General features: G+C 46.0%; 1 protein-coding gene across 4 annotated transcripts in view; it reads left to right on the plus strand.

The window, feature by feature from the left end:
* Positions 1–23,815, plus strand: part of LOC147439958 (uncharacterized) — a 99,221-nt gene extending 75,406 nt beyond the window's left edge. Inside the window, exons 1-7 of one of the 4 annotated variants that reach the window (XM_086485670.1) lie at positions 7,554–7,685; positions 7,824–7,985; positions 20,719–20,906; positions 22,578–22,630; positions 22,723–22,754; positions 22,846–22,972; positions 23,066–23,815. In XM_086485670.1, the coding sequence (XP_086341796.1) occupies positions 7,958–7,985; positions 20,719–20,906; positions 22,578–22,630; positions 22,723–22,754; positions 22,846–22,972; positions 23,066–23,531 (894 nt within the window). In that variant the 5' untranslated portion in view covers positions 7,554–7,685; positions 7,824–7,957 and the 3' untranslated portion in view covers positions 23,532–23,815. Of the gene's footprint in view, positions 1–7,517; positions 7,686–7,823; positions 7,986–8,017; positions 8,936–20,718; positions 20,907–22,577; positions 22,631–22,722; positions 22,755–22,845; positions 22,973–23,065 lie in introns of those variants that run through there. The other 3 variants (XM_086485671.1, XM_086485672.1, XM_086485669.1) reach the window with 3 other exon arrangements.
* The last annotated feature ends 346 nt before the right edge of the window (positions 23,816–24,161 follow it).

A 24,161-nucleotide genomic window follows, 5' to 3' on the forward strand; every position in this document is an offset into this window, starting at 1 on the left:
TTGTAGGCCGCGTCAAAAGCGACTCAAAGTCTTCTGTGGCTCCTTCGATGCTTCAACTTCGTCGAGAGTCATGCTTCTTTCGTCCATGGCTGAAAATTCCTGAAACCATCTCCAACACAAAAACATGAACATACCCATTCCATGTAAAGTGAAGGGAAAAAATCTTGTCTTCTCTAAAGACTGAGTATGCAATGTAGATGAACATAGAGACGGAGTGCCAAACCGTTCACCACACACACGTAAACAATGAGATCGAATCTTGTCTTTCTGATCTAAAGCAATCAACTGTGGCAATTCACAACGGAAATGCCCATGCTTGGTGCTCACACTTTCATATGCTCGTTCGGAAACTGTGTCATGCCAAGGAAGAGACATGGAATGTGACTTCCTGACATACATCCTTTTCAGCTTTTCATGAAAAATCCGCATACATTCGTGCTCATCCATGAGAGAAACGTGTTCAACATACAATATGTCATGCCTAGGAAAAGGGATCACATAACGATGCTGACTAAAATACAGGAAACGATCACGAATGAAACATTCGAACAATGCGTGTGTAGCAATCATGCGAACACATAATACTTCCTGTGAGGGTTCTTGAGACCGAGGCTCGAGAGCCAAGATCGGTTCTTCCTGAATGAGGGAATCGTCCTGTGGGGGTTCTTTGGACCTCGACTCGAAAGCTAAGATTGGTTCTTTGTGATTGATTGAAACTACAACGACGTTAGCTTCGCTAGAAAAAGCATCCACTAACACATCATCCTGGTGAACAATCACATCTTCTTCATGCAAATCATCATGCTTGTGAGAAATCACATCTTGATCATGCAAATCATCATGCTTGTCTTTATCATCCAAATCATTGTGCTTATCATTGTCAATCAAAACATCATGCAAGTCATTGTCAATCAAATCATTATCATGCTTCACACAATCATGCAAATCTTGTGTGTCATGCTTGGGAGAAGAAGAGTTTGAGAGAGTCTCCTTTCCCAAAATCTCTTGCATCTGTGCTCTGTTCTTGTAGTGCTTTGGCTTCCAAGTCGTACTTACGCTCTATGGTTGCCATTCCTTGTTTGTATTCACGATCTATGGCTGCCATTTCTTCTTCGTAGGCCTTTCTGTCTGCTTTTCTTGCTTCGCGTTCTAACTTTCTTTCCATAGACAACTGCTTCAACTCCTCCATAGGAGTTAGTGCAATCGGTGTCGTAGATGTGGAAGGGTCGGAAAAACCTCCTGGTGGGAAAATTCTTCTTCGCCTCTCTCATGCTCATCACCTCCAAGCGAAGTATCCATTCCGCTTCGAGTGATGACCATTCTGCAATCGTGGGTTCTTGTGGGTTCTTGGTGTGTTGGGTTCTTAAGTCCACGAGGAACTTGGGTTCTTGAGGGTCTTGGTTCTTGGGTTTCTTGGAGATCTTGAGGTTCTTGAGATTTTCTTTCGCTTGCTAATCGCGTTTGAGAAGGATCTTCTCTTCACCCGAGTTCTACTATTTTCGGCGGGCGCACCCCTTGGCGGCCTTGCGCTCACACCAAGGTTGCTTTTTCCCACCTCACGTCGATCGGCCGGCCGCTAAGTGTATGGTCCGCTCTCAATGAGTGAAAAGAGACAGAAGGGGAGACTGGACAAGCCCTTCTTTCTTGGGATTCCTGTCACTCTTCAACAAAACACGATTAGGAATCGACACGCCCAAGAGAACTTGGGTTTGTGCGACCTCAACAAGAAAAAAAAATTCTTGTGGTTCTTGTGATTCTTTCTTTAAGTGATACAGAACACTGCCAAAGCTCTGATACCAATGTTAGGTGTAGCGGAATGATTGTTTGTGCTTTGATCAACATGAGTGCTCCGAACTGTGCTCAAGGTTCCTTTTAGTTCTTATGGAAGGGAGAACCTTCCGTTCTTAGTGGAAAGTGCTATGATCACAACAAAGTGAATGGACACTGTGTGTTCAAGTGTATGAGACTGAGAGATAGAGAGAGAAGAGAGATACGACACTAGAGACATTGTAAAAGCCTCCTCTGAAGGCCCCACTCTCGTCGGCGAGAGTGGTCTACTTTTTGATTGCACAAAGTGGTACAATGCGTATGCAATGGATTGATGCAACTTGGACTATGCCGATGACGACGACGACTTTAGGGCTGAAATCTGTGGTCTTCTATCTGCTGAAATTCGGGGCTGTTTCGGTGGCTGAAAATCTCTGTTTTGGCTGCGTTTTCTAGGGCTGAAAATGGGGGATATCTGCAACCAACTAGGGCTGAATCTGCTACTGTTGTGAAATGCTGAAAATGCTGAACATCTGCTACGACAATGGCTGAAAACCAAAAACGCTGGGCTGCCTGCTATCATTAGCAAAAACACTAGGCTGTCTGGATACTTGGCGATGACGCAAGGCTGAAAAACACCAGGGATCTGGGGGGTGCTGGCGCTATGCAAAACGCTAGGGATCTCTGTTGAAGGTGAGGCCGGCAATGCTGAAAACGCAAGAAATGGGGAGGTACTGCTGGAGACCAAAAACGCCAGGGCTTGGAGAGGGAATCTGCAAACGCTAGGTTCTTGATGGGTTCTTGCTGAGAAGGTGCCTGTTGAGCGGGGAGCTCCTGCTGCCTCTTCTGCCAGAAAGTGCTAACTTGTGTTTGCTTATATATTAACTTAGCAAAATTGCCCTACCTACTTTTGTTGGAAAGTCACTTAAAAATAATAAGTGAAAATACCAAAAATAGGGAAAATAGGCTAAATGCACTGGAAAATTCCCTTGACTGAATTCGATGGATTCTGAAGGGAATACTGATGATCATGCTGTGTGCAACCGGAGGATATGCATCTGCACTAAGTGACTGGGTATGCACGGTCTATGAATAGACTCACAAAAGTGCCAGATCACTGCTAATCTAAACTGACTGGACTGACTGAACCCTGTTATGTTGTAGCTTGTCCACGGACACACAGGGTTGGATGTGTCACGTGACACAACTGGCTGACTCTGGCATACGCATGTCGGGGCCCCATTGTCTCAAAGAAAGCCCTTATCACTTTGTCACCCACCTGGGTCCACTGAGATGCGTGTCGATGAAAAGCAAACTCGTGGTGCCTCTCCTCTGTGCTAGCAAGCTCCTGACGAGCCTGCTGCAACAACTGCTCCTCCAACCAAGGATTGTCTGGATGCTGCTCCTACATCCTGTGTAAGGAAGCAATGCCCCGTCAGCGACGCTGCTCTTCCTCTCTCGCTACAGCCAGGTGGGTCGAAGACTCCCGGAGAAATAGCCGATTAAGTTGAGCAAGTCCAGAGGCTAGTCTGTGAGCAGGAGAGTCCTGCATGTCTAAGCCCTCTGTCCAAATAGCCACCACTCGATCTTTGAGCGCAGAGTCCAAGACCCTCTCAGGGATGCGAAGCATCGTGCTCCCCCTCCTCTGTCTATCTGTCACTGTGAGGATCACTGGTGCATGGTCCGAAAAGAAGTCCCAACCAGAATGCAAACTGACCCACCTAAGTCACAGAACTGGTCACTAGTGTAGAAGAGATCTATCTGAGATAGATTCACTACTCCCACTCTGTGGTCCGAACAAGAGAAGGCAAGGCTGTCTGGGGGCCTTAAAGCTAGAATGCTGCCACACATCTGAAACCCGCAGAGTCATACATAACCTCTCCCAAGCTGTCAACTCAACTCCATGCACAGTAGTATGGCTACCTCCAATCCTGTCAGAGGGGTCCTCCAACATGTTGAAGTCACCCCCAATGCACTAATGCTCTGCCCGCAGCAGAGACTCTGTAATATGAGACCAAAACTTTGCATGTGCACTCGCCACATTGGACGCGTAGATGTTCAGGAAGCCCATGAGGCAACCCTAAACATGCATAGTAATCCACTAAGCCCTGCCTCGCACAATAATCCCTCTGCCCACAATGGCTTGCTGCAAAGAATCCTCAATAGTCATACATACCCCACCATGGATGCCTCCAGTTCAAATGCAGCGGACCAAAACGTCTCATAGCGACCACGCAAAATCTGACCACACCGTCTAATGTGGCTCTCACAAAGATGATGCTCCTGTAGCATAAGAATTTCAATCTCACCACCCACAAGGCATCTTTGAAGCTCCTGACGCAGCAGACCCCTTTGACACTGAAACTGGGGCCCTCCTAATCGTTGCACATTCTATGAGACTATCCTCATGGAGTCAGTGGGAGAAAACAGATGTTGCCACAGCAGCCAACCTCGCTATCTCTGAGGCCGGTTTGGATGGGGAGTAATCCGCATCCGAACGACCTCTAGACAAGCGTGAAAGAAGTGATTGTCCCACCCATGCCCAAGCCAGCGTGCAGCCTGAAGGGCTACATTCTTTGTCCAAGAATCCTTATGTACAAATACATAACAAGGAGGGCTTTGAGTGTCAGCAAACAAATGCACCACAATGTGCCTGCAACCCACTGCATCCGGAGGCGTCACACTGAACTTGGCAACAGGCCAAAGTGTCTGTACCAGATCTGTCACCTCTAAGTCCCCTGTGTGGTGTGTGAACTCAGTAGCCTGAGTCTGGAGCCAATCAAGGACTGTGTGCTGAGTCCACTCTGTGAGATCCCTACCGCACAGCGGGAAGGAGAAACCCACCGCTGTGTCCAAAGCCTCAATGCCTCTAGTTGCAAGAAAGAGGACGTGGACTCGAAAGCAAGCCTCCTCTAGTTCAGGAGAAGAGTCACCCAGAAACTGTGTGAAACTGTAGTCGAAGAAGTCCCAGTGTCTGCGAATGTCAAAACTAGTCAAACCTCTAGGGACGGCTGCAAAAGGAGAAGTCTGCACCAAAAAAGGCGGCCTCTAGTGGGGCTGTCCCTCTCGAGCCACACAGCTCGTAGCGAAAGCACTACCAAGAGATCGCCTCGTAGCTGATGCGTGACCAGTCCCCTCGTCTAAGGAGGAGTGGTGGAGGGGTCGGGAGATGAGGTTGTGGGCCCCACCGGGGAAAGGATGGACGGGAGGCGAAGCTGGAGGAGAGGGAGGCGAAGCGGCAGTGTCCGAGGGAGGAGGGTAGAGGTGGAGGAACTGAAGTGGACGGAGCCTCCTTAGGCGGGTCTTGCTGAAGGGGGCCAAAACAGTTCCCAATCGGAACCCAGTGCTGCTAAGTTGCAAAAGGTGGGCCACCAAGGGGAGCAGTGGGGCGAGCCCGTCCCTGTTGGCGGCGGCCAGGTACCTGCTGCTAACCGTCAGTTGTCTGATTACTGGTCTCAATCGAGGTACTAGCCTGAGCGTCCTGTGTGTCTAGCTGCTGGGCTTGCTCAACCTTAGGAGGCTGCGCATGCGTTGTGGGTCGAGGTCTTGTGTAAGGACAGAGGCCTTAGCCAAATGGCCCATCTGTCTGTAGATGAAACATTGATTCGGGAGGCCGGAATACTCCACGCTTTGACGAAACCAACCCCCACTTACCCGAGGTAGTAAGATGACCTTCGGGAGAGTGTGGGTGTCCCGAACCAGAACATGTACTGAGGGGATGCCGGCCGCATTGGCAGCTACATAGGCTGCTGTGCGAGGTGTCTCCAGGATAGTCCCAATCTCTGAGCCTATCCTAGACAAGAGTGGCAGATACTCCCTGCTCAAACCGGGGAAGCAGATGGAGATAGGAAGGTCTGCCTCCTCTACCAGAACATCTGTAGCTGGATCAAAACCATGCCTCCACTGTTGAAAGTGGGCTCGAATTGCTCGCATGGCCAAGGGGCTTATCGCGATGACCTTGGACGCCATCTCGAAGTCTCGAACTCTATCCGATAGTAGCCGCGTCCGAGGAACTGAACATCCAAGATCTTGCCCACCGCTGCAAGAAAACGGGCCTGGAGAAGATCACGCACCTCTCCTCTGCTGGGTCTGGTGCCGAGATTCTTGCAAATGACGGAAGTCGCCTGAAGGCGTTCCACCTCTGCTGCGAGGCTCGCTTGCTCTGTTGGCGAAAGAGCAAGTCGGATGGTGGACTTTGCAGGGTCGGGCGAGGGGGCTTCTTGAGAGTCCCTCTAAGGTGGAGCATGAGCCTCCATCAGTGTTTGCTACTGTGAAGAAAGGGCGAAGTGGCGTCGGCGAACGGAGGCCTTCTGCTGAACCGAGCACGTCGAGGGTGCGGGCGAGACCAGCCAAGCAAGACCGGCAGTGGGCAGGCAAGCGGGCAGACAGAGGACAGCGGGCGCAACAGCGGGCAGGTAGGGGGTGAGGGCGGGAGGAGGAGGGTGAAACGCGATGGCGAGCAGGGAGGCGAGGGGGAAGGGCAGCAGCAGCGAACGCAAGTCTTCTCAAGATCGGAGAAAAAAAAGCACCATGTCTTGTCCTTGCCTCTTGGGTGGAGACTTTTGAAGTTTGGTCTGATGCTAGCAATATAGCTATAAGTGCAATTTTGCAGCAACATGATTACCTAGTGGCATTTCTCTCTCGTAAACTAAATAGTGTCGAGAAAAATTATTCTGTCTATGATTCTCTATCATTCATGCATTGAAACATTGGAAGCTTTTTGAAAATTATGGGTATGATTTTGTTGTTTGCTTAGATCACCAAGCTCTTAAGTGGAGTGACTTCGATCTATGCTTAGTGCACATTGGAGTGATGAACAAGCACGATGGTCTCAATTTTTTGAGCAATTTTGTGGTATGATTGAGTATGTGCCTGATAAAGCTAACTCTGTTGCTGATCCATTGAGTAGAAAAGGATAAATTCTCTCATTAGAAACACATTCTTTTCTCTATTCAAGATGTTGTTTTTGTTGATCTGAAATATAATTAGAGAGGTTCAGAGTTTTAAAAGCACTGGTTACAGGGACTTCATGTGCAAAGTCCGTGCAATTATGTCATTTGTGATGGTTGGTTTTTCTTTAGGAATTGTCTGTGTGTGTTATCTACTCATAGAGCACCAATTTTTCACGACGCTCGTGATGCATTGACGGGTGGTCACAGCTAGAAAAGATTGTACAATATTTCTACTCACCAATGATGTGTAAGGATGTGTACAACCATGTTATTAAATGTGCTGTATTAAAAAGTTTAAGTCCCTCATGGTAAGCAACAAGAGCTACTCATGCCGCTGCTTATTTTTGAGGGATTGTTTGAGGACATAAGTATGGATTTTGTGACCAATTTACCTCCTTCCTTATCTGCATGGAACGCACAATGTCTAACTATCATTGATAGATTTAACAAGTTTTCCATGTTGATCCCTTGCAAGGCCAATGTTTCTACATAAGATGTTACACAATTGTTCATAAAGCATTGATATCCATTTTGTGCTCTACTTGTATTTCATCCACAATTTGATGGGCAAACTTAAATATACAACCAGTTGACATTTGATGTTTTGGTTGATATTTGATGTCCTTAAAGAATATATTCATGATAAACAACCTTAGTGGGAACAATATTTGCTGTTAGTTCAGGCTGTCTTGAGTGATTCAATTTCTAGAGTAATTGTCCAACTCCATATGAGACAGACTTTGGCCGACCATTTTAGTTTCTGTTGACTAGGTCTATTCCCAAAGTTCATGATGCTAATCTGTTAGTCAAATCTATGCAGAGGTACTCCAGAGTGTTCAACTTCGGCTTAGCAAGGCTCAAGAGTCCTATTTTAAGTATGCTAATAACCATCAATAGGATGTTTCATTCACGGAGAGGGTGATTGGGTGTTTTTGAGGATCATGAAGCAACATCTCAAGCAAGTTGGTAAGAGATGTACTAAACTTTTCCTTTTGTACGTATGGTACGTTTCTTATTATTAAAAAGGTAAATAATATTTCCATGCAATTACGTGTACCACCTTCTTGGACAATGCATAATGTTTCTTGGCTTAAATCTTTTCAGGGTGATCCTCCAAGGAGCTTTCTAGATAAGGAGCAACTGAAGATAGTTGACGATGCCAAAGTTATGGAGCCAAAAAGGATCTTTTTGCATCAATCCAAGCACGCAACAAAGAAACAAGCGAGTCAATACTATAGATGATGGAGCTGATGGTTAAATTGTCCTGTGGGTGACTATCACGGGTCTATACCTTGCATTTTCCTTTAAGGGTGAATCTGGGATTATCCTTGAATTATCTAGGTATATATATCCCTAGATAGGAGTGTTTAGAATCCTAGGAGTGCTTGCGGGACCCGCATGTATGGAAGAGACCATTAGATTCAATGTTCTAGTATTGGAATCTTCTTGCATAAATGGTTTGTACACGCGTTTTACAGATGTTATTACACTTTGGTGGACATCTGACATGATGTGCATATAGGTCTAGGGTAGAGGAAGGTGTCTGGTCCAGTTCTTTCGTCAAATGGTTCACAGATTAGTGAGTTATGGCCATTCTATCGCCTGAAACTCACATGTGCACACATTTGCACATTTTTGTTACCTTGTACATTTTTCTATATTGCCACCAAAAGTCAATTTAGAGGGAACACCAAGGCCAACGTTTTATGATCATTCTTCCTATAGCAAGTTGGAGATCAATCAGCGTTTTCTGCCTCTTGGACTGCTCCTAGTGTTTTTGCTCCACATTGCAGGAAATCAGCTCAGTAGCCAGCGTTTTGGTGTTTTGGCCTTGGTTCCTCGCTGGAAAAGCCGCGCATCTGCTAACGCAAATTCTCTATTGCAGTTTGGACAGTTGGGCAGCCTATCGAGCCTCTTTTTGGCCATTCCCTCGCCGCGTCGAGTGCTCCCATCAGTGTCCATCATTTGCTAGTCACCTGCCTGGCTATGTGCATCAGAGCTGCTGCATTTTTGCGTCCAGATCTGTGTTTTTGCAGCCAACCATCAGCTCTTCATTCCTCTTTCATTGGGAGCACAAGATCTACCGCTTGGTGGCCATTTGGAACTCCACATCAAGACAGATTCAAAGGTGTGTCAAATCAGCCTTGGAGGTGCTTCATGTTGAAGAGTTACCGTGGTGACATTTCCCCTTCGAGTTGATGGAGTCTACATTTGAGGTATTGCATTTGTGTACTTTTGATTTACGCAATCAAAATCAAATACCACATTGGCAATGGTGTGGGGGGTCCTCGAAAGGGCTGGTTGGGATCTTATTGAGTGTCATTCTCTTTCTCTCTCTCTCTCTCTGGACGAGAGCAGCTGGACGAGGGCGAGCAGCCTGAGGTGAGCAGCTGGACTAGGGCGAGCAGACTGTGGCGAGTAGCCTGACGAGGGCGAGCAGCCTGAGGAGGGCGAGCATTATGTGGCGAGCAGGCTGACGAGGACGAGATGTCTGAGGGGAGGAGACTGAGGCGAAGGCGAGCAGGCTGAGTCAAACCCTCTCGCGCTGCCTCGCTGGACGAAGGACGAGCTCGTAGCGCTGCCAACTTGCTGGACGAAGGACGAGGGACGAGCTCTCTCTCTACTGGACGAGGGACGAGGGCGAGCTACTGGTCGAAGGCGGGGCGAGTTGCTGGACCTGGTCGAGGGCAAGCAGGTGGACCTAGTCGAGCTTTGCTGGTCCTGTGTCAAGAGGGCGAGCAGCTTGCCAAGGGAGAGGATGAGGGCCCTAACCTCTGAAGGACGAGGGCGAGCTGTGCCAAGGGCGAGAGTTAGCTGCCTACCAAGGGGAGAGGGCTAGAAGAGCCAAGGGCGACCAGACGAGACCGGTGCCAGGGCGAGGACGAGAGCAGTCAAGTCAGCCAGGAAGAGGGCTAGGACTTGGTGACGAGGGCAAGGCCAACCAGGGCGGAGGCCAGACCTCAGCTGGTGAGGGCCTTGCTTCAGTGCTCGCTTTGTTCTTCTCTCTCGGATGGACCAACCAGTCGAGGATGGTGATGCAAGTGGCTTCACCACGCCACAAAAAATGAAAGCGACATTCAAGTGGAGGAACAGAGATAGCATACTCTCGCCAAGCTCATTGCGGGTAGGGAAAACCGTCAGAATCCAAGATGATTTAATGATGGACAGGGTTCAAGTGATGATTAAATCTGAGCTCAGCTTTATGAGAGATGACATCAGGAAAGAGATGTATGCAAACGCAGAGAGTTATAAGAATTCTATGTATGCAGATATGAGGAAAGAATTCGATAAAGTGATGCTTGGTAAGCATGATGAGATGTGTCTATCTGTGAAAGGGGAGATGCAGGCTCTAATGCGGGCAGAAGTGAATGTAATGGAATGTATTATGCAGAAAAAGTTGGATGAGGCAATTGCAAGCTTTGAATCTTGGAAAAAGTTGGATGAGGCAATTGCAAGCTTTGAATCTTGGAAAACCAATTGCAAGCTTTGAATCTTGGAAAACCAATGTGGAAAAGTGCATGAAGGAAAAAGATGTAGTGATTGAAGAGCTTAAAGGGGAACTTGCAACGTGCAAAATTATGCCCAAAATGGAAGGGGGAAATCAGCCCTCGATGTTAAAGGAGCTCGAAGATATTAAGGAGCAGGTGAAAACTCTGCGGGAAGGGGAAGAACTAAACTCGAAAGAGGCTTCCTCATGGGTGGAGCGCCTTTCTAAAACACAGGATAAAGTTGACGAAGCAGAAAAATGGATTGAAGGTACAAAGAAAGGAAAGGCCCGGATGCCAGAAGCTGCATAGACTTCTACCATCATCAATATGACCATTGAGGAGGAACATAAGAGGAGGACTAGAGCCCTCCATGTGCGTATTACTGGTATCAAAGACACCGAAAATGTAGAAGACGAAGTGAAGGAACTCTTGCAGCGCATGGGCATCACGGAACCTATGCACACAGGTGCTTGGAGAGTAGGAAAGAAGGGAGTGGATGAGAAGGGAAACGTCAAAGAGAAAGCACTTATTTTGCGTTTCCCGACTTTGGAAACAAGGAAGGAATTCCTGAAGAAGAGACCAGCACTTAAGAAAACTGGAATATTTATGGGGGATGACCTTTCTTTAGCACAAATAGCACATATGCAAGAGTTGATGCCAGAGATCAAGGTAGCAAGGGAGAAGGGAAAAATTGCCTTTTACAGAGGAGGGAAAGTAGTGGTTTTGGAAAAACGCACAGCATGACAGTGTGAGACATATGGGACCACACTCCGGATGGCGGCATGGAATTGTAATGGATCATATAGGCTGGATGTGGGTGCCTTTGAAGATAGCTTCAGAGATAGAGACATTGTCTTTTACTCGGAGACACATAAAAAATCTGGACAGTTGATGCCAAGTGTGACTGGCTATTTATGGGAGACAGCTTGTCGGCCAGACGCTAGATCCCAGCATGGAAGTCGAGGTTCAGGAGGGGTAGCAGTCTTATTCAAGGAAGAGTTGTAGCCGCTATTACAGATTGTCCGGAGAGATGACCAGGCGAGATACATGTGGGTGAGACAGGCAGATTCTTATACATTGCTATATGTTACTTTCCCCCTAGCACATCAGTCTATACCTCACCTAGAGGGCAATCCCCTTTCTCTATACTTGATGATGACATATGGGAGTTCTCTAGAGATGGAGATATCATTCTCTTGGGAGACTTTAATGCCAGGACGGCCAACTCCCAAACGGTATTTTATGATACCTCGGAGGAGATGCTTAGAGAGATGGATATATCGGAGATGGGACTTGACAGACACTCACAGGATAAAGAGCACACAGAGTATGGGAGATATCTCATGGAGATGACAACTACGCATGGTCTGGCCATACTTAATGGTCTAGAGATTTTTCCTTCGTCTGGGGGATTCACATGCTTTCCACACAGACATGGGGCAAGTACAGTGGACTATGTCATGACTTCACCGAGCTTCATCTCTCATATTCAAGATCTCAGTGTGGGCCCTAGGCCTGTTGGAGTAGCAGTGGACCATGCTCTCCTGACTTTTTCAGTCTCTTTCCAGTATAGTGTCTCTCAGACACCACGGAGGATTGCACACCCACGGTATACTTTTACACTAGAGACGGATTCAGTTTATGTGGAAGAGATTTACAGACGGATGGGGGCAGCCGAGCCTGTATATACAGTGGAGGAGATCACCACTTTATTGATGGAGATCTTGCATGGGGCAGCAGCAGAGGCATACCCACACACTCAACCAGATCAGAGAAGACGTTCTGGGAACATGCCTCAGAATAGTTGGTATGATGAGGAGTGCAGACAGATGAGAGTTCAGATTCAGAGCGAGCTTATACTTGGAGTCATTACATATAGACAGTCTCGGATTGCCCTTCGGCGTTTAGTGCGACGGAAGAAGCGGGCCTTTTTAGCCCAGATGGAACGTGATTTGTATCAGCTCTTTTTGAGCTGAGATTCAGGGGAGGCCTGGCGTCTCTTCCATGAGCACTCACCTCCTCCAGTGATTACCTCTCCCGAGATTTCGGGTCAATATGCAGCATCATTATATACAGTACCTGGGCAACCACCATTACCAGACCCTCTAGAGTCATGTCCAGCCACTAGTACCTTCTTTACCACTGAGATGGTGAAGAACGCCATTGACAGGATGAGGACTAGGAGAGCATATGATCATGATGGTTTGGTGGCAGAGCACTTGATACATGCTAGAGATTTACTGTCAGAGGTTCTTGCGCGGTTGTTTAACCGTGTCATGTGTGAGGGACTACCCGAGTCGTGGAGATTATCTACTATTGTACCTCTTTTCAAGGCAGGGGACCCCACGGTACCAGGGAACTACCGTACTATTATGATAGGGCACACATTGGCACGGTTGTATGCATCCATTCTTGAACAGCAACTGAGTAAATGGGCAGAAAATGAGGGCATACGACCAACAGGACAGGCTGGATTCAGGAGGGGTTTCTCCACTTTGGACCATATTCTTACACTCAGAGCCATTATTGAGGAGGGTGAGGCACATGGGAGACGGATGTATTGTTGCTTTGTGGACTTCCGCAAGGCATTTGACACAGTGCTGAGGGCCAGATTGATGCACAGGCTACTGAAGTTGGGAGTACCCACAGAGATCATATTGGGGATCATGGCTTTATATGGCTCAGTGACTGGCCAGGTACGCACTCCTGAGGGGATTTCTGACATTGTTCATTCCACTATTGGAGTGAAACAGGGGTGTCCTTTGTCCCCTACACTTTTTGGTATGTATGTAGATGAGGTCTCTGACTACATTGACAGAGAGGGTGACAGAGGGATCCCTTTATTATTATATGCTGATGATATTGTGTTAATGTCAGAGTCGCCAGAGGGCATGCAAAGACATTTGGATGCATTGCACAACGTTGCAGAGGATAGTGGATTGTCTGTGAACCTTGGTAAAACCAAGGTTATGGTGTTTAACACCACACCACAGTGGGTCAAGAGATCGGCACCTACACTCGTATATGGCCAGGACACTGTGGAGTACACAGATGAATATACATATCTGGGGGTGGTATTCACGGGACCAAGGTTTACCATGAGGAGAGCAGTAGAGACTAGACTATCCAGAGCCTATGTGGCATTAGGAGGGCTAGAGAGGATGTGTCCGCAGGTTCAGTTTCAAGAACCACGAACAAAACTATGGCTCTTTGATACTTTGGTTGCTTCAGCTATGCTTTATGGGGTCCAAGTTTGGGGACCATCTGTGAATCATGACAGTTGGAGGAACATGGAGAGACCCTTGGTATTTATGATATCCCGGATGATTAGAGCCAAGGCCTCTGTACCACATGCGATTATTCGAGCGGAGGTAGCCGCCCCTCCTATAGAGATTGAGGCTCTTACCAGATCAGTGTCCTTTATGCACAGTCTATGGGATACACATAGAGGCAGATATACTAGACTGGTTCTTGAGTCCTCTAGACAGTTAGCGTTGCAGGGAGATGCATCATGTTGGTATGCACAGATGACCTCATGGTTTCAGAGGCATGGTTTCAGCAATAGATTGCCTCCCTTTCAATATTCCCTGGATGCACCCTCCCTGCCAGTCACACGGACGGAGATCACCAGACTCATTCGTCAGGATCTTATACAGTTGGACACCAGGAGGACATGGGTAGAGCCGATACAGGAGTTGGGCACGAAGATGGCTTTCTACAAAGAGCACCTTCTCCAACTTTCAGGGGATGGGTTTGTGACTCGTCCGAACTACATGGACACTCATTTATCTCATGGTCTGCGATGTGCTATTGGTTAGATTCGCACATCCTCACACTAGCTGGAGATTGAGACGGGTAGATTCAGAGGGATACCACTAGAGTCTAGGATATGTCAACTATGCGGTAGAGAGCCAGAGACAGAGCTACACTACATATGCCACTGCACTGTGTATTATGAGATACGAGGGCGCTTCCATTGCTTATTCAGGGAGGGTTTTGGACCCCTAGATAGAGTCATGAGATATCAAGACCAGAGATGCCTTGGCTTATATCTACTTGAGCTACACCGACATAGAGACAGTCTGTTGAGGAGACATGGAGTACGATAGCCGCAGAGACAGATCACAGATTTCTTTGGATCGAGGGAGCCAAGAGACCAACCACCAGCACAGGGTTGTACCCGCATTCATACCAGAGGCACCCTCATTGATAGGGCGATTGAGCTCGGGAGATCGAGACGACCACGACCGAGACACAGGAGCACACTACATCGACGGAGACTCCAGCAGAGGATCAGAGGCATTCTAGCACGACACCTAGATTGTCATTGAGGGCCTATTCTACATTTTCACATTTCACATTTCACACTTCATTTCAGTTTTCATTTTTACTTTCAGTACTTGTACTTCAGACATTGTATTAGATTCACCACTTTGTATCTGATGGTCTCATAGGTCATTTTGGCCTTTTGAAGACGTTAATATATCATTTCATTTCATTTCATTTCTCTCTCTAAAAGGAATCATCATTCATGCTAAGTAGCACACATACAAGCAAGGAAAGAAGTAAAGATTGTGGACGTGTAAAGTATAGATCTTGTCAACCATTTCAATTCCGCTCACTCAAGGAGTATGTCTTGGCTGCGTCATCTCATTACTCTCAAGAATCATTTGTTTGGAGTTTCTAATGGCATTTATAGATCCTAGAGCTAGAGTATCCTAGCACACATGCATTACACCTAGAACAGAGAGGTTTGGGGATTATTGATCTAGAGATGAAGAGTTGCACCCTGCTTTCCAACCTTATTGTCTATGGTTTGTTCCTGAGCTAACAAGCCTTGGAAAAACTTCTTGCACCATCTCACAGCGAGAATTGTTACAAGAAATGGTACAATGGGCATGAGCAATTGGCGCTACTCTGTACGGTTGACATTCACACTTGCTCCTATGTCCTTTTCTCAAGGTTCACCTTTTATGCGCTTTTTTTGGAGGATTTGGATGGGCATGACGAGAGGCTTTATCAAATAGATACCTATCACTTTCAATGGAAAGTCGGAACCCTTTTCGTGTGATTGGCTCCTCAAGGAAACGTTGTGCTGTGAATCCTACTTTCTCTCTAATGATGTTTCAATGGCGTTTATGCTTATGGGTTTCAAAGTGCAGCGGAAGATGTCAATTATAGGACTAGAGATGTCTTCGACTGTATCTACTTGAGTTACACAGATGCAAAGATAGTTTACTGAGGATATCTGGAGAGAGATAATCCCAGAGGCAGATTACTGGTTTCTTCACACGAGACATTGGACAGATAGAGGAGCATCCACCACTACAAAGCTCAGCTCATACTCACACCCACAATACTCTCATTGACCAAGCATTGGAGCTAGGGAGATCGACACGCCCACGACTGAAAAGAGGAGCTTCACAGCATCGATGGAGACTACAACAAAGGATTTGAGCCATACTATCTTGACATTGAGATTACAAATGAGGATGGATTCATTATCACCTCTTGTATTGGGCACCCATTATATCAGTGGTCCAACTAGTAGCACTTCTAGGTTCATTTTAGTATCTCTTTTTTTGTACCCAAACATGGTATCAGATTCACCAATTTGTAATGGATTGGTCTCATAGGTCATTTTGGCCTTTTGAAGACGTTAATATATCATTTCATTTCATTTCATCAGAACCCCATCAGTACTCAACAGTGTTACTAAACACGAGCATAACTGAGGGCTTGCCGCAACAACAGGGGCCGTTACGATGGAGGTCATGAGCGCTTCACCAGTTTGCAAGTCCCGTATGAAGGCGACCTTCATGCTTACAAACAAGCAGATAACACAAGTGGAAAGGGAGATGAAGGAATGGAAAGCAGAGATGGAAGGATGGTGGAAGGAGAAGGCCAACCTTCTTCAAATGTTCCTCAACGAAGGCACGCAATGGAAGGAGGAGAAAGAGGACCTGCACGTAGAGATACACGCACTTAAGGCGGATTCACAAGCACTCAAAGAAGAGGTCTCAACCCTCAAGCGAGAGCTTGCTGATAGAGCAAGCAATGGACTAGAGGAAGGTGAATTCCAGCCCTCGGTGATAGAGGAAATTAAGGTCATAAGGAACAGGTACGGATGATCAAAGAGGAAGAGAAACAGAATGGGGCAAAGATGTCTTCGTGGGTGGATGTAATCACAAAGACACAGAAGAAGGGGGATGAGGCTGAGAAATGGATAGAAGTCGCTAAGAAAGGGAAAGAGAAAGAAACCACATCTATCCCCACTCTACGGTGGTGTTACATGCTTTCCACATCGGCATGGCGCTAGTACAGTGGATTATGTTATGGATCCGCCAGGACTCATTTCTTCCTTTCAGGATTTCGTGGTGGGAACTAGGCCGGTTGGGGTAGCAGTCGATCATGCTATCTTGTCTTTCACTCTATCGTTCTAGTTCAACACAGCTTCATTGGGAGAGGCCTCCACACATACTCGATATACCTTCACGAGGGAGATGGATCACGTGTACACTGATGAGATATACAGGCAGCTATGCATTCAGGAGCGAGGACGACCATTAGATGAGCTCACGCAGATTCTGAGAGAGATGCTACATAATGCAGCATCAGAGGAATATCCCCACAGCCAGCCTACACGCAGACGATCTGGGAGCATGCCTCAGATCAGTTGGTATGATGAGGAGTGTAGAGAGATGAGGATCAGATTACACAAAGAAGTGCTCATGGGTACTACTACTACACATAGACAGTCATGGATTATCTTCCGCCGCCTAGTGCGACGAAAGAAGAGGGCTTACCTATATCAATTAGAGTGTGATATGTATCAGTTGTTTATGAGTCAGGACTCTAGTGAGGCTTCTCTATACAGCATCGGGGCAGCCACCTTTGCCTGACCCTCCAGAGGCATGCCCAAAAACATGTACTTTCTTTACTACTGAGAGGGTAAGGAAAGCCATTGACAAGATGAAGACAAGAAGAGCACAGGATCATGATGGTCTGGTAGCAGAGCACTTTATCCATGCCAGAGATATTCTTGCAGAGCCTCTTGCTATGATGTTTAATAGAGCTATGTATGAGGGCTTCCCTAAGACTTGGAGTATGTCCACTATTGTGCCTATCTTCAAGTCGGGAGATCCTATGCTTCCAAGGAATTACCGAACCATCATGGTTGGTCACACTCTGGCTAGGCTATATGCATCAATTCTTGAGTATGAGTTAAGGGGATGGGCAGAGAGAAAGGGCGTACGGGCATCAGGACAGGCAGGGTTCAGGAGAGGTTTCTCCACTCTTGACCAGATTTTGACACTTAGAGCCATTATTGAGGAGGGTAGACACCATGGCAAGAGGATATATTGTAGCTTTGTGGATTTCCGCAAAGCCTTTGATACAGTGCCACGAGCCAGACTCATACATAGATTGCAAGATATGGGGGTGCCCATAGAGCTGATCAGGGGGATCTTAGCTTTATACAGGACAGTGATAGGACAGGTACGCACTACTCAGGGCATGTCCGACATGGTTCATGCCACCATTGAGGTGAAGCAGGGTTGTCCCCTATCTCCGACTCTCTTTGGGATATATGTAGATGAGTTTTCAGATTATGTACATACAGAGGGTGATAGAGGTGCTCAGCTTGCAGGGACATGGATTCCGATGCTATTATATGCTGATGATATTGTGCTGATCTCCGATTCTCCAAGAGGGATGCAACGTCATTTGGGTGCACTGCATGTATTTGCATGGGACAATGGACTGTCTGTGAACCTTGGTAAGACCAAGGTAATGCTGTTTAACACCACGGCGCAGTGGGTGAGGAGGTCTGCCCCCACTTTTACATATGGTTGAGAGACTGTGGAGTATGCAGATACATACACTTATCTTGGGGCGGTTTTCAGTGGTCCAGTATTTTCCATGAGGCATGCAGCAGATACGTGATTGACCAGAGCCTATGCAGCATTGGGGAGACTTGAGAGGATATGTTCGTAGGTTCAGTTCCAAGAACCTCGGACAAAGATTTGGCTCTTTGACACTTTGGTCACTTCGGCCATGCTATACACAGTGGAGATATGGGACCCCTCTGTTGATCATCATAGTAGAGCTGGCAGTACTGATGGATAGAGACGTATGGAGAAGCCCTTGGTGTCTATGATTTCTCGGATGATTAGGGACAAGGCCTCAGTATCACATGACATTGTTAGGGCGGATCTCGCTGCTCCTTTATTGGTAGTGGAGGCACTCACTCGATCAGTTTCATTTATGCATAACACTTGGGCTCTCCCAAGAGACAGATGTGCTCGATTAGCACTAGAGTCTTTGCGACAGTTGGCATTGTAGGGAGATAGTTCATGTTGGTATGCAGAGATGGCATTTTGGTTTCAGTTACATGGCTTTAGTATGGACCGGCTACCCCCATTTCAGTACTTTCTGGATGCACCCTCCATCCCCCTCACTAGGGCAGAGATTACCAGGCTCATCAGACAGGACTTGATTCAGTTGGATACAAAGAGGACATGGATACAACCTACACATGAGCTAGGTACGAAGATGACTTTCTATAGAGAGCATCTTCTCCAACTCACGGAGGATGGTTTTGTGATCAGACCAAGATACATGGATACTCATCTATCCCACGGGATACAATGTGCTATTGGTTAGATACGCACATCCTCACATCAGCTAGAGATCGAGACGGGCAGATTTAGAGGAGTACCCGCTGAGTCCAGGATTTGTCAGGTGTGCCAAATAGAGCCAGAGATAGAGCTACATTACATATGTCACTTCCCAGTATACTATGAGATACGAGGCCACTTTCACTGTCTATCCAAAGACGGTTTTGGGCCACTTTCTAGAGTCATGAGATACCAGGATCAGAGATGCCTCGGATTATACTTACTGGAGATTCGCAAACACAGAGAGGACCTCTTGAAGAGGGGCACAATGAGAGAGATCCAGCGACAGTGGAAGATTACAGATTTCTTTTAGTCACAGACAGAGGAGTTAGAGCAGCCCCCACATCATAACAACATCAGAGGCACCAGAGGCATACTGCTTGATCGGGCGATAGAGTTGGGACGGTCCCGTCGCCCCAACTCCTATCCGTGGGCGGTCCCGTCGCCCACGGATTAGAGGGCCCTCTCGATATCGATGGAGATTGTGACAGAGGATCCATACCATATTAACGCGACATAGGAGCCGTCTTCCGGATACTGATGTATATGTTTATGATGCCTCGACTGTCAGAGAGCTCCATTGTATCGGCTCACCCTTTGTATTCCCTTTGTATCAGCTTTCACCCCTGACCCCACCCCATCCCACTATTTTCTTTTCAGTTCTTTGTACTTTTTGTACCTAGACCTGGTATTAGATTCACCACATGTAACCTTTTGGTCTCATAGGTCATTTTGGCCTTTTGAAGACGTTAATATTACATTACATTTCTCTCTCTCTCTTCTCTCTCTCTCTCTCTCTCTCTCTCTCTCTCTCTCTCTCTCTCTCTCTCTCTCTCATGCACACACATGCATGCACAATCTGGAGAAAATGTATCCCGATTGAGAAGATCCACACTGTTGAGGATGGTATGAGCGTTTGTAGGTGAACTTTGGAAGGATGTCTATTGTATATATGACAAGGACCACTTATTTAAGAGCTGGTAGAGGGTCTCCACTTGATTGAGCATAGCACATTTTACTCATTACTAGCAGTTTCAGGCTAATGGCATAGCTTGTCTTTTCCTTTCTCATATAATGTAGGGCTTGTTACACCACCTAGTTTATTTGAGGGCTCTATAAGAACCTCCACATAGTTTCTTCTCTATGAATGAAATGATCTATTATGGGAAGGAAAAGATGGCATGAGGACGAGCTCTAGCAGAAGCATGATCTGAGTTGGGGTGGCCCAAAATTGTGGTATATCCTTTAAGATTACAGCAGTAGTGAGTTATGATGTTTATCTGTGGTGTGCTTTTTTCAATACCCAATATGACCCCTTTTAACTGGATTGTAGAAGTGACCCTCAGTATTTGTGATTATGTGAGTAACCCTACCAAAAAAATCTAAAACACCCCAGAAGCGTAGCTCGGTTGGTGAGACCTTGATGACGGGACCCCAAGGCTGAGGGTTCGAGGCTCATGAGCTGCGTTTTTGATGGCTGTATCCTACTTCCCCCCTTGGGGAGGTGGTTCCAACGGCTGCCCCTCGAGGGTGTAATGTACAGCAATGTGCAGTTGTAAATACATGGATATGTAGAAAGTTTCTCCGTACTACCTTCCCCTCATTGAAGAAATTTTAAAAAAGACACCAAAACTAATCGAAAAAGCTAGTTTTACTGGATCCTCACATACATCTTGACCCAAAGTTTTATGTATGGTGGTGCCAAAACACCACATCTTCTGAGTTTCCATATTCTACAAGTGGTGGTCTTTGTAATTTTAAGGAGGTGTTTTTGTTCATTATTCTCGATTTTCACATTTTTCTGAGTGTATTTTTTTTTGTGGTGGTTTTCAGATTGCATTGGCTCTGCATTCAATGCTAAAGGAGCCATGCAATGCCCAAACTGCCGGCAAGTGGAGGGAGGACAGTGGTTGTTTTCTAGTAGCTGTTATCTGCAGCAGCAGCTATTAAGCAACCCTTATTCAGATGAGGACCACAGTTATACTGGGATGCTTGACAGCTTGTATCGGCATGATGAACGAGTGAGAAGCTCTTACAAAAAAAGGAGAAGTGCTTAAATTATGTAGCCTTATACATGAGGAATTTTTTGCTAGCTTTTTAACTACTGATGTTGGTTGTTCTTGCAAAAAAGTTCATAAAGGAATCTTGGTAAGAGGGAGGTTTATGTTCGTGTATGCTATTGTGATCTCAAGGATCGAACTATTATTTTCATGTCTGCCTTGTTTTGCACGTGTCCCATCTGCAGACTCTACGTGAGCTACAGCCATGATCCATCGTTCCGTAATATACAGCTTTTGTTAGGATTGGTGTTACTTTACTTCCATGACGCCCAGATGACATAGACATTTGTATGATAATCTATGCCAAGATGACATTGATCTTGGCCTAGATTATGTCTGCCTTGTTTTGCATGTGTCCCATCTGCAGACTCTAGGTGAACTACAGCCATGATCCATCGTTCCATAATATACAGCTTTTGTTAGGATTGGTGTTACTTTACTTCCATGACGCCCAGATGACATAGAAATTTGTATGATAATCTAGGCCAAGATGACATTGATCTTGGCCTAGATTATGTCTGCCTTGTTTTGCATGTGTCCCATCTGCAGACTCTAGGTAAGCTACAGCCATGATCCGTCATTCCGTAATATACAGCTTTTGTTAGGATTGGTGTTACTTTACTTCCATGACGCCCAGATGACATAGACATTTTTATGATAATCTAGGCCAAGATGACATTGATCGAGTCACACAAGGAAGGTGATGGAGTGGCCAACAATGGAAGGAGTCACTGAAAAGTTATAGAGGAAGAGACCAAAGACGAGCGTCGGATGGCTCATCAGTGACAATTGAGTGCCTCACAGGCCCCTTCCATAGATTTCAATATACTCCTTTCTCTTTTTTGTAAAGCGTAATTATTTTAGTTGCATTTTGTCCTACAACCAATAAAACTTCAGCCATCTTTTTTATTGTTTTGGTTGCTACCCAATATGCATTTTTGGCCTCCAAAGCAGGCCTTGGAGAAGAAGAGTAATTGGGCATTATGTTAACATAGAGACCAAGAAACGCATTTCAGAGCTGGAAATGCGAAATGCAAGAACGTCTTAGATACTGAAGAATCACTTAACCTTGGTATTTCTTAGATGAAGGATAAAATGTTTTGCCCTTAAACTTGAGAAACCCCGAAATATCTCTTGCTGACTATGCATGTGAAGCATTAAAAGTTTCTCATCTTTTAGAAGGCTCATGTCATTCTTCACCTTGTTTCATGCATCATCTTTGCATTAGGAGTCAATGCAACCAGAGAAATCTGCCTAGCTGGAGTCCATACCTCACCACTGGTAACCACAAGCCTTACCTGTTTTGGGCATAGTTACAGGCTTCATTCCCCTTCCCCATTCCAACTTCCTTTTCTAAGTCCCCATTTTGTGGTCTAGACGTGAGTATCCGTAACGGGAAATGGCAATTCATTCCCCATTCCACATTTCGATTTTCTGTTCCTGGTCACTATGCTTTTGGGGCTCTGGGAGTGCTTGAGCAAATATGGATGGGTTGAAATTAAGTAACTTGCATCCTTTGGGTTAATGCTTGATGAAATGGCATGCACAAATTTATAAAACTGTCAATGCCAGGCTGCTACTTATGCTAGACTTGAGCCATTGCACCATGTATTAATTCATTGTCTTTTTCAGTTGACCCATCCAAGCAGGAGACCCCCTCATGGGTCATTTCGCCAAATCTCAATGTGAGTACCATATCTATTTTCTCATATAGGTAGTTTGTAGGCTCAGTTTCTTCAATTGTCTCATATCTTTCGATTTTCCTTGATTCATGCAGAGAGAGCGATTATCCATCATCAATGAACAGAGGTATGTAAATCTTCTTCTGGGTTGCTTGTCCATCCAGTCATGAGATTCAAGTTGTAAGTACGCATTAATCCTTTCCTTGTTTCTGATTCAGGGTTGGCAGAAGTACCGCCATGGAATGTTCGATTGAATGAGATGGCAAGGCCGCTTGCATCAGATCCAGATTCTTTGCGTGCCGTTGGAATGTACATACAAAGCTCGCATTCTTCGAATATCCATAGGTGTGTCCTTGTTGATTCACCATGATTATGTCTTTGATACATGACCTGCAGACTAGTTCAAAGTTGATTTAAAGGGATCCATGTCTTTTTCAGGACTCTAATTCATGGAAACCTTTTGCCCAACTCACACATGCTCGAGGAAACGATGCCGAGGCAACGGATGGAGGAAGATGAATTTTTGCATCATCGTGAAACTGCAATTAATTTTGCAAACAGTCATAGGTATGCTATGAATAGAGGTGCGGGTGAGACATATAGGGAACCGGCTGTTAGAATGGTAGCACTTCCGAATGTTGGGCATTTGGAGCAGTCTACAGAGAGCCGAATCCACGATGCAAGATATGGGCAGTCAGGGAATGAGGGATACCATAACAGAAGGGCTGGAGCTTACCCTTCATTCCCTCCATCTGGCCGCGAAATGGGGAGTAGCCATGAATCAGTACGTCGGGTGTTGGCTAATGCATATGGCAGTCAGGTTCACCATCTTCATCCAGGGAACAGAGCTGGTGGTTCTCATAGCTATTATGATGGATATCAGCTCCGAGCTGCAAGAATTTAAAAGAGCATCGGGATCAGTCGTATGCAAAATCCTGTGGGTCTGAGTTAACTCCTTGATCACATGATTCAAAAAATGTGCACCCTAATCACTTATAAGTTCCAAACCAGAGCACATTGGACTTGTGTGCATAGATTAGGTTTCCTTTAGATGTATATTAAACAGGTGACTATTTTTCCTTCGGCCACGATTCTAGGAAAAGTGGTTTTCCCCGTGTATAGCGATATGCTTCTTGATCTATAGCAACTCATCTAAAAGAAGTTATTTTCTTGAAAGAGCAGGAAAGTTGTTTAGCCCCCCTTTTTTTTACAAGTAGCGGAGTTGAAAAAGCGCACAAGCATACACACAGGGACACTCTTTTGCATAATGCCAATGGGAACCTCTAGGAAAGGTTAGAACTTACAGAAAATGCAATGTTGCACGTGTTTACAGAGAAACTTTAAGGAACCTATGTGTGCCTCTTGCTACTTAAACTACACACATTCTTCTCCATGCGTGCACATGCGCGCCCACACACACACACACACACACAAAAGGAATGAGACATTCAAAAGCTCTATATATCTGAGAACAATGCAAACAATACATTATTGTGCTGAAAATTTACAACAAAAGGATGCCAGACACTTAAAA

Source organism: Adiantum capillus-veneris, chromosome 16 (assembly GCF_014529385.1).
Source record: "Adiantum capillus-veneris isolate H3 chromosome 16, ASM1452938v2, whole genome shotgun sequence".
NCBI lineage: Eukaryota > Viridiplantae > Streptophyta > Polypodiopsida > Polypodiales > Pteridaceae > Adiantum > Adiantum capillus-veneris.